The 11,450-nt window shown below is 43.5% G+C and overlaps 1 protein-coding gene across 1 annotated transcript; it reads right to left on the bottom strand.

Annotated features, from left to right (window-relative positions):
* Window positions 1-7,918: 7,918 nt before the first annotated feature.
* On the bottom strand, window positions 7,919-8,959 carry LOC107493721 (uncharacterized). The gene has a single exon (XM_016114778.1). The coding sequence runs from the start codon at window positions 8,957-8,959 to the stop codon at window positions 7,919-7,921; it is 1,041 nt and encodes a 346-aa protein (XP_015970264.1).
* Between the last annotated feature and the right edge of the window lie 2,491 nt (window positions 8,960-11,450).

The raw sequence follows: 11,450 nt of genomic DNA on the forward strand, positions 1-11,450 counted from the left end.
GGATAAGTGGGATAATGAATTGATGGCCTTAATCATATAAATGCATGAATGTAAGGAATAATGGACATATAGACTCAAACAAAGCAAGGATCACGCTCATAAAGAGAGAACGATTGCACACAAGAAGGAAAATAAGTGACTATACGATGTAGCCACACAACAAGGCTCAAAGCTCACTAGCTTGTGTTCTTAACTCAAAATCCATGTTCCAAAGTACAATCTTCAGAAAAGTTTAGCATCAAAATTTTCAAAATTGGCAATGTCACAATTGCTCCAAAATCTTGGTTTTGCCCTAAAGTATTAGTTTCCTAAGAGAGAGTTCATTGTTCTAACCAAGTAAATTTATCATGCAAATAGTGTTGAAGAAAACCTAATCATGCAACCTATCCTAACTTCTAAGGAGTTCAAAAATTTATTCGGGTATTACCTACGGAGATCGGTCAGCTGACCTCCCCACACTTAAAACTTAGCATGGTCCTCCGTGCTATAGGTGATGCGCAATGGGTGGTCGAGTCCCGACTGTCCTTCATCTCCTTTGTCATCGCTATCTCCGCTTGAAGTTGCGGTAGATGTGGAGATATCCGGCTCCTCCATAGGTGGGGTGACAATGCTAAGAAGCTTCTTCACATGAGCATATCGGCGCTGGTTACGCCTCTCATAATGGTCCAGCTTCTTGTGAAGGTCTTCAAGGCGTTGGGTGGCTGATTTTTGTGGTGCGGACGAAGTAGTTGGGGTGGCCATTCCAAGGTCCTTGGTAACTTCCGGAGGTTTAAAGCACCTCTTGGTTGGAATAACATCGCCCTCGACCGGGATTGAGGTCCTCCTATCCTTAGCCTCGCGGTGGACACCGGCTGCCGCTACTAATTCGGTCACCATAGCGGGGAAGGGTAAGTTTCCCTTGGCATGAATGCGCCCCATGGATTGGCGAATGGCATACGAAATGTCGATCGGTTTCTCGGTTAAGATGCACCATACCAATAAGGCAAGCTCGGCGGTAATGGATGACCCATGGGTGCTCGGGAGCACGTAGTGAGCTAGAATTTGGGCCCATGCTGCGGCTTCTTCAGTGAGGAAATGTGCATCTAAACCCTTTGGTCTTTGCTTTATGGTCCCCCGAATCCAACATGCTTTGGGCAAAGCGATTACGCAGAGGACCGCGCTCCAATCGAACTCACGCTCGTTGCATGCTGACAAAACTTCTTGATAGGCGTCATAGCCATCCGCTAATGGTCCAGTCTTAAGTACTCCATGGATGGCTTCCACTGTGACTGATACTTGTTTTTGGCGCACGAAGATTGATGTGAGTAGGGGTGAGTAAAACTCCACCATCCATGATAAATTGACCTCCTTAGGTTGCCTCAAGAGGAATCTCCATTGCCTTCGGTCAATGTGGGGCATCACCATCGGAGTGAGGTGGGCCGGTAGGACTAGAAGGGGTTCCGAGTGATAATTCCACTCAATCATCCTTGAGTAGACAAGTTCGCAGTAGCGGTTAGGAAACTTGTTTGAATCCTTTAGAGGGTTGTCCTTCTCTAAAACATCAACGGGGCCCTTAGCCTTCTTTAGGAGTGGCTTGGCCGTTGGTTCTTGGTGCGCTCTGTTGGTGGTTGGCTTCTTTGGGGCTTTCCCTTTGTTCTTTTTGATGACCATCCTGCGATAGTAAAAAGGGAGATAACATCAAACCCAAAGAAACGCAATTAAATGGGGATCATGCAAGTGAAAAATTGTGCCATAAGAGAATGGGTGTCCTCATTACATGACAGCTGTAACATGTAACTAAGATAACATTTGGTAAGCAAGGCAAATCACTGGCATGTGGTATAGGGGTAGTTTAAGCATGCAAGTAAGAGGCATGAGAAGCATACACCCACGAATACCAAGAGTGGAAAGTAAATTCTAATAAGGTGAGTGGGTAGAATGTAGAGTGTGAAGATGCACCTAAGAGTGACTAAGAGGTTAGAAGAAAGCACACAATTAAGAAGCAATGGGTCACAATGAGCTCAAAAATCATGTATGCTTTTCCTCAAACACTTGGCGTGCATCCTTTTTGTAGTATGCAAATAAGTGGAAAGAGAACAATGTAACATTCCACAAACCAATATTAATCACTACAATGCACTATGGTTGTAATAATATCATGCAAAACATGTCCATCCACCAATGCAAAAGAAGTTGTACCCAAAACACCCACGAAGAGCTAAGGAAAAAAAGAAAGAGGAAGATTACCTAAAAGAGATTGAAATCAACTAACTAAGAAAGAAAGGAGAAAAGTAGAGCAAGAGGGAAGCCTAGTATAGTACCTTGAAAGAGATGGAAAGCGATGGGGGAGTATGTGGGAAGAAGTTATGGGAGTATATGGGAAAGCGATGGGGTTGTAGAATGGAATGAGGGTTTAGAGATGATGGAGAATGGAGGGAGAAATGTAGGGGCCACCGGAAGTGGGTGGTCGCTGGAGATGGTAGTGGGAGGTGGGTGGAGTGGTGTAGAGAGGGGTTGGAAAGGAAAAATGGTGGTGGAAGGTAGAAGAGGTAAGAAGAGAAAGAAAGGGAATGAGGGGGGTAAGTGTGCCCGCCTTGTTAAATTCACGTCGCACATCCACGCGTGCGCGCACAGTGCGCGGCCGCGCAGGAAAGTAGGATGTTGTGGTGGTGCGCGCGGGCGTTCATGTGCTTGTGCCAGTGGCACAAGGTTGGCCCAGAGATGGCGCAACTCTCTAGAAAGTACCAGAAGTTGGCTGCAGGGGTATCGGTGCGCGCGCGGCTAGTGCGTGCACGCGGTAGTGATCTTATGCCTCAGGCATGAGATGGGCCTGGGCTTGGCTTAACTCTCGGGAAAGTGACCCAGAGGTTGCTGTAGGAATGGGGGAGCCGGTGCGGCATGGGCGCGGGCGCATCCATTGCGACTCGAGCGTACTGACCACAGGCGCCTGGTGTCCGCACATGACAGTGGTGGTGTGCTGGGGGCTCAGTACAGGCGCGAGAGTGGCCTAACTCTCTGGAAGGTGTACCAAGAGTGCAAAGGGGCGATCGGCGCGTACGCGCAAGGTGCGCTAGCACGTCGATCCGCGAATTGCCATAAGGGCGCGTACGCGTCATGTGCGCGCACGCGTGGTTGGTCTGTGCCTCAGGCATGGTGCTGGCGCAGCGTAGGCGTAACTCTCGGGTCAATATATGGAGGGGTAATTTTTGTAGTCCACGCGTCCGCGCACATGGTGCGCTTGCGTGGATGGTCGAAAATGCTTGAGGGTCGCGTACGCGCCTGGTGCACGCACGCGTGGGTTGGTGCTTTGTTTTTCAAAAGTTTTCATGTTCTTGCACCAATCCAAGCATTCCAAACCTCCAAACAGCTACTCAAACACCATAAAAGCCTTATTCAACACATTAGACGACCAAATGAACTCAACAAATAAAATAAAACATGAAGTCAAACCTATCTACAACTTTATCAAAGACCTATCTACAAAACATGAAGTCAAGTCTTGAGCAAGCATCAATCAAAGAAGAATTCAATGGCTATATACAAATGGTAAATCAAAGAAGAATTCAATGGCTATATACAAATGGTAGATCTTACCATGGTGGGGTGTCTCCCACCTAGCACTTTTGTTTACCGTCCTTAAGTTGGACTTCCACTAGCTCAATGTTCTTGTTCAAGAGGTGCATCCTTCAAGAGGAACACTTCAAATTCCTTGGAATTCTTCCTTTGCTCACCGTGGTACAATTTGAGACGGTGCCCATTTACCTTGAAAATGTCCGGACTTGATGGGTGGCGCAAGTGGTAGACCCTGTAAGGTTCTACCTTCTCTACTTGGTAAGGTCCATCCCATCTTGATCTAAGCTTTCCGGGTAACAATCTCAACCTTGAATTGTAAAGGAGGACTAGTGATGTGTGGAAAATGATCCAACACAAAACTCACCGGCAAGTGTACCGGGTCGCATCAAGTAATAAAACTCACGGGAGTGAGGTCGATCCCACAGGGATTGAAGGATTGAGCAATTTTAGTTTAGTGGTTGATCTAGTCAAGCGAATCAAGTATTGGTTGAGTGGTTTATCTTTAACAGAAGCTAAATTTCTTGGAATGTAAAGGGAGAGGGGAGAATTGCAGTAAATTAAAGAGCAGGAAAGTAAAGGATGATGAATCTTAAAGAACAGAAATTAAATGACTGAAACTTAAAATGCAAGAAATGTAAATTGCAGTAACTTAAAGTGCAAGAAATATAAATTGCTTGAATGGAAAAGGGAATTGAGGACTGGGATTTCAGAATTTAAACAAGGGAAATTAAACTGCAACAATTAACTAAACAAGAGATGAATTGAAATAGACTAGCTCTCAAACAGAAATGGAAATTAACTTGCAGCAGAGGTTCACAGAAGAACCAAAAAGGAAAATGGGATCTCAGGACTCCAGAGACTAGATAACAAAGCCTATATCTCAATTGCCTTCTCAAATCCAAGTTCACAAAGCAATTAACAAGAAATTAAAGAAGAAGCAGTAAAGGAAATGAAATTGAACTCAATTGTGCAGAAAAGGAATTAAAGAGATTTTGAATTGAGATTGAGACAGAATTTCCTCAATTCTTCACACCCAAAACTCAAACAAGAAAAATAAAAGTCCTAAAGCAAGAACGACGAAGAAGAGAGATCAATTCTCCTCCCCAATTCTCTGAAATCTCAAAAGTTCCAAAAATAAAGATTCAAAGATCACAAGAAAAATCAAAGTTCAAAAGTAAAGTAAAACGTCCTAATTACATCAAACTATCTCCTATTTATACACTTTCTATTCTTGGATCTTGGGATTTGGATGGGCTTTTGATTTGGTGAAGAAATGAGTTAAATTGGATTTTTAATCCAATTTTTAAGCCCATGAAAAATTGCTTCCAGGAGGCTGCCCTGCCCTTGTGGAGGGCAGGGCAGAAAATGGTGCATCTGGCCCATGGTGCGTGCGTGTGGTGCGTTGGTGTGTGCAAGACGCTGCCCTGCCCTTGCGGAGGGCAGGGCAGAACTTTTTTGGCGCGCCAGAATGGTGCCCGTGCGTGCTGCTGGTGCTGCCGAGTGATGCCTGTGCGCCAGAATGATGCTGCCGAGCCTTCCCTTGGTGCGCCAGAATGGTGCGTGTGTGTGCATCACCAAAATGCTGCCCTGCCCTCGCGGAGGGCAGGGCTTGTGGAGGGCAGGGCAGTGTTTTTGTCTCCCTTGTTCCATGGCACCAATTTGTGCTCTGCCCTTGTCGTTGGCAGGGCAGGGTTGCCTCTCAAGGCTTGCTTGCTCATGTTGCCCTCCTAGAGGGCAGTGTGCCCTTGTGGAGGGCAATGCTTGCACTCCTCCTTTATGCGCCATACCTTTTTCTCCTTGGACCACGCTTTCTTAAGCCACGCTTCCTCTTTTCTTCTTTTCTTCACCTATAATAAACCAAAACAACTACTCAAAGTATCACTAAATTCACAAGGCTTATAAATCAATTAAAATTCAATTAAAATTAGCTTAAACCTCATGAATTAGCATCAATTTAATGGTAGTTGCTTGATTTAAAGAAGTTGTGCATTTTCATCCAAATCACTTACTTAAGACTAATAAAACAAGTGAAATTAGCTTGAAAAATGGGTATATGATGACTTGTCATCAACTAGGTCACCGGGTCCAAATTCCCTTCTCCTAATGTTCTTGTCATGGATGGCTTTCATCTTTTCCTTGTAGAATCTATAATTGTCATAAGCTTCTAGTCTCAAGCATTCTAATTCCGCCAATTGAAGCTTCCTCTCAACTCCGGCTCCACCCAAATTTAGATTTCATTCCTTTACAGCCCAATAAGCCTTGTGTTCGATCTCTACCGGCAAATGGCATGCCTTACCATATACTAGCCTAAAAGGGCTCATGCCAATTGGTGTTTTGCAAGCCATTCGATATGCCCAAAGTGCATCGGAGAGCTTAGCGCTCCAATCCTTCCTATTCGGCTTCACAATTCTTTCCAATACATGTTTAATTTCCCGGTTAGAAACCTCAGCTTGGCCATTTGTTTGAGGGTGGTAGGCCGTGAAAATTTTGTGTGTGATGCCATACTTTCTCATGAGGCCGTCCATTTTTTTGTTGCAAAAATGGGATCCTTGGTCACTTATGATTGCTCTTGGGGAGCCAAAGTGACAAATAATATTGTTCCTCACAAAAGAAAAAATAACATGAGCATCATCCGTCTGGGTGGGGATTGCCTCCACCCATTTTGACACATAATCGACGGCTAAAAAAATGTAGAGAAAGCCATTGGAATTTGGAAATGGTCCCATGAAGTCGATTCCCCATACATCAAAGATTTCACAAAAAAGCATGTTTTGTTAGAGAATTTCGTCCTTCTTAGAAATATTTCCAAACCGAATGCATTGGAGACAAGATTTGCAATAGAGGGAAGAATCTTTGAGAAGGGTTGGCCACCAAAATCCACAATCAAGGACCTTTCTTGCCGTTCTTTGAGGGCCATAATGGCCACCTCCTTCGGAAGAATGGCAAGCGTCCAAGATTGCTTGGGATTCGGTTTGAGGTATGCACCGTCGCACTATTTGGTCCGCTCCACATCTCCACAAATAGGGATCATCCCAAACATAGTATTTGGCTTCGCTTTTCAGCTTATCCTTTTGATGTTTGTTGAGATTGGGAGGGAAGGTGCGTGAAACCAAGTAGTTTGCTATTGGGGCATACCAAGGAACTACTTCCGAGATTGCGTGCAAGCCATCTAGAGGAAAGGAATCATTGATAGGAGTGGTGTCACCTTTTGTATGTTCGAGGCGACTTAAATGGTCCGCCACTAAGTTTTGGGAACCACTCATATCCTTGATCTCTAGATCAAATTCTTGTAACAAAAGCACCCATCGAATTAATCTCGGTTTTGATTCCTTTTTGGCCAACAAATACTTTAACGCCGCGTGATCCGAGTATACTACTACCTTGGAACCAAGATGGTAGGCTCGGAACTTGTCCAAAGCAAAAACAATAGCTAAGATTTCCTTTTCGGTAGTAGTGTAGTTGGATTGGGCTCCATCTAGTGTTTTGGAAGCATAAGCTATGACGTAGGGAGTCTTACCCTCGCGTTGTGCTAACGCGGCTCCGATCACGTAGTTTGAGGCATCGCACATGATTTCAAACGGTTGAGTCCAATTTGGTCCCCGCACAATAGGACCTTGTGTTAATGCCACTTTAAGCTTGTCGTATGCTTCCATGCATTCTTTGCTCAGCTCAAATTCAGTGTCCTTTTGTAGTAGTCGAGAGAGAGGTAAGGCCACCTTGCTAAAGTCTTTGATGAATCTCCGGTAGAATCCGGCTAGTCGATCAAGCATTTAATCGATAAATGGTAGTGGGAAGTAATCTTTTCTTGTGGCCGCATTCAATCTCCGGTAGTCTATGCCTACTCTCCAAGAATTTTGCACCCTTGTTGCTATGAGTTCGCCGCTTTCATTTTTTATCGTAGTCACCCCGGATTTCTTTGGCACCACTTGGACCGGGCTCACCCACTCGCTATCCGAGATGGGATAGATGATGTCCGCTTCAAGTAGCCGGGTGACCTCTTTTTTCACAACCTCAAGAATGGTTGGATTAAGTCTCCTTTGAGGTTGTCAGACCGGTCTTACTCCTTTTTCAAGAAATATGTGGTGCTCGCATACTTGGGGGCTTATTCCCACTAGATCCGCCAAACTCCACCCGATTGCCCTTTTATTTTAACTCAAGACATCTAGCAAATTTTCTTTTTGTTGAGGGGTTAGCTCCTTTGCAATTATCACGGGGAGCTTGTGGGCTTCATCAAGATATGAGTACTTTAGGTGGGGTGGTAGTGGCTTCAATTCCATCTTTTTGTCATGATTTGGAGTTTGAATTTTCGGATGGTTTGTATGGTATGTAGTGTTTACTTTGCTTGGATCTTCATTTCCGTCTTCAATCATGTACTTCTCATCCAACTTTGCAAGATGCAGATCGGCAACAATATTGTCGATTGGATCACACGGAATAGAGAGTGATTCTCCGATGGGTGCTTCATTGCTTCTTCTAGGCTAAAACTCACGACTCTCCCATCTATCCCAAATGAGTATGTTCCCAAGTAGGCATCTAGCTTGAATCTAGAAGTCCTCAAAAATGGTCTTCCAAGTAGGATGGATGATGCTCTCTCGGGTTCACTTGATGGCATTTCAAGGACATAGAAGTCAATCGGAAACACCAACCCTTTGATATTCACCCATACATCTTCTGCAACACCCGTCACGGTTATTATGCTTTTATCCGCTAGGACAAATCTTGCCGTCGACCTTTTTAATGGTGGTAACTTCAATACCCGGTGGATGGAGAGAGGCATGATGCTAACACATGCTCCGAAGTCACACATACAATCTAGGAATTCAACTCCACTGACGGTGCAAGTGACCATGCAAGGGCCCGGATCATCACACTTCTCGGGAAATGCTCCCATCAAAGTGGAAATAGAACTCCCCAATGGGATAGTCTCCAATTCAACAATTCTATCCTTGTTCATGCATAGATATTTGAGGAATTTTGCATATCTAGGAACTTGATGGATAGCATCAAAGAGGGGGATGGTTACCTCAACTTTCTTGAACATTTCTATTATTTTGGGGTCAAGTTCTATACGCTTCCTAGCTTTCTTTGCAAGTGTCGGAAATGGGAGTGGTTGAGTGATTTCTTCTTCCAAGGTTCTCTTAGGCTTGGGGTTCTCTTTTGTGGGTTGAGTTTCTTCATCCTCAACTATGACTTGTGGTGTCTCCTCTTCCACTACCTGTTCTATTTCTATTCCCTCCTCCTCTTGAGCGGTTGTGATGGGATTTAAATCCTTTGGCCCCTTCTCCTTTAACTGTTTTCCGGATCTCAGGGTGATGGCATTGATGCCTCCCTTAGGATTGGGTTGAGGTTGAGAGGGGATGACGCTTGGAATTGGGGGTTGAGGAGTGGGATTGGATGGTGGGTCCATGCGTGCAAGAAGAGCTTGTAGTGTAGAGGTGAGGCCGGTAAGGCTGGAGGCAAGTGTGTTTTGTAGTTCCTTTTGGCCTTGGATGATGGTCCAGAGTGTATCATCTTGGTTAGAGGGGTTGGACGAGTATGTGAGTTGAGGGGCTTGTGATTGGTTGGGTGGTGGTCTTTGATGTGGTGGTTGGTATGTTTGGTAGTTCCTTGCTTGGGTTTGTTGGTTGTATGGTTGGCTTTGTTGGTTGTATGGTGGTCGGTTTTGTGAATTGTTGTTGTTCCATCTTTGACCTCCTCCATTGTTGTTGTTGTCTCTATTTCCTTGTTGATGATTGTCCCTCCAATTTTGATTGTGATTGCCACTTCCTTGATTGTAGCTTCCTCCTTGATAGGGGTACCCTTGGTTAAGATTACCGCCTTGGTAGTACCCTTGATTTGGGCGGTCATAGAAATTGTGAGTGGCTGCCAAAGTGTTGTCTTCTTGAAGACTTGGGCACTCGTCCGTGTAGTGGGAATAGCAAGAACAAATGCCACACACTTTCTGAGGAACCAATTGTTGATTGTATTGTTGAGGGGGTGGTGGAGGTTGATGTTGATATGGTTGTTGTTATTGCGGTTGTTGTTGGCCCAATTGAAGTTGCTTTAAGATGGATGTCATTTCACTCAAGGATTTGGTTAGAGCGGTGGTTTCACTACTAGTTGATACCTCATTCACAGTTTTTGGGCAGTTGACTCTTCGTCTAACATGTTGATTGGATTCGGCTAAGTCAATGATAAGTTGCCATGCCTCCTTCGCCGTTTTATATTTAGACAAAGAACCATTGCTAGAGGTGTCCAAGAGAGTTCTATCTTGTTCTCGCATTCCTTGACATATGTTCCAAGCAATACTTGAGTGTCAATCATGTGATTAGGGCACGCGTCTAGTAGCTTACGAAACCGTTCCCAATACTCGTATAGTGGTTCCGTTTCACCTTGTACAATGCACGACATTTCCTTCCTTAGCCTATCCATCTTTTCCGGGGGCAAGAATTTATCCAAAAACCCTCTTCTAAGAAAGTCCGAATCGGAAGTGACTTCACTAGATAGAGTGTAGAACCATTCTTTAGCCTTGTCCTCAAGAGAAAAAGGAAAAGCAAACAACCATATAGCAACTTCATCGGATCCTTCCCGTCTAGTTGTTGAGCATATACGATGAAAATCTTTGAGATGTCGAATAGGGTATTGTGCGGGAAGTCCATGGAATTTAGATAGGAGGTTGATCAAAGCGGTCTTGAGTTCAAAGTTTGCATTCAAGTTGGGGTGAGTTACATGAAGGGGTTGAAGGACATAATCCAGTGCACCCGCTTCCTTGATAGTAACTCTCCTTGGAGCGGCCATGGTGTTAGTACCTAAAGCAAAAGAAGAGTTATTAGTGATATTGATGGGGGAATGGTTATTGCAATGAAGGTGAAGTAAAACTTATAGTAATGAAGGGGGATTAGTCACTTGAACAAAAATCACAAATATATGAAACTATGTACATATACACATGTTTACTTTAAACAATAACATGGCACACTAAGTAAATACCCCGGAAACGGCGCCATTTTGATAAACAAAATTTAACATGCCGATATAGAATTCAATAATGGATATGATCATGAGTATAGTCTAATCGACATTCAAACTTCGCATCAAACAATCCTACAATTCTATAACCGAGAGCACTAGTCTCCCGAGTCGTCCTCCCTTGGAATTGCTAGAGAATGCATATTATTGATTAGGAAGCCTTGTTATGATTCTTTTGGAGTTTAGCAAAAATGGATGACAAACAATCAATATTAGAAGACTTGGCCTAGGGTTGGCATTAGAAATTCTATCATTATAGTTTCCTTCAATAATGATAAGAATTAAGCCTTGCTTCACTTAGTTAACCCCTAGGTATAGAGAAAAGTCAAATGAGAGTAACTAACTTGAGTCACAAGTCCTAGTTTTACCCTAGGGAAATCTAGCTTTAGTGCACTCCAAGTCAATTAGCAATTACTAATTTCCAATCAACAATTGACATAAACTATTCAACTTTTTCTAATGATCCAAACCCTGTGCCAAGTAAGAAACTTTTACTCCATAACTAGTGTTGGCATTTTATCAAACAATTGATGAGCAAGGATGAAAGACATAGTAAAAATGAGAAGAAATTAGAATTGAAAGTGTTTCAACACAAGAATTTATCAACAATCAACAAAGAACAACAATAGAAATGAACCTTTCAAGGAATTGATAGAATCCAAAAAAACTACAAGTTGAATCTAAGATCTATGAGAATTGAACAATTACAAACACTAATTGAGATTAGAAAAGAAGATCTATAACATGGACAAAGTAAATTGAGAGTTGCAAATAGATCTCACCAAGGAATGATTGAGAATTGAGAATTTGAAGAAGATGAACCCTAATGAGAGGTTGGAATCTCTCTCTCTACCGAAGAGTGTAACTACTACTAGCAAAATATCTAGAAC

Source organism: Arachis duranensis, chromosome 6, assembly GCF_000817695.3.
Source record: "Arachis duranensis cultivar V14167 chromosome 6, aradu.V14167.gnm2.J7QH, whole genome shotgun sequence".
NCBI classification, from domain to species: Eukaryota; Viridiplantae; Streptophyta; class Magnoliopsida; order Fabales; family Fabaceae; genus Arachis; species Arachis duranensis.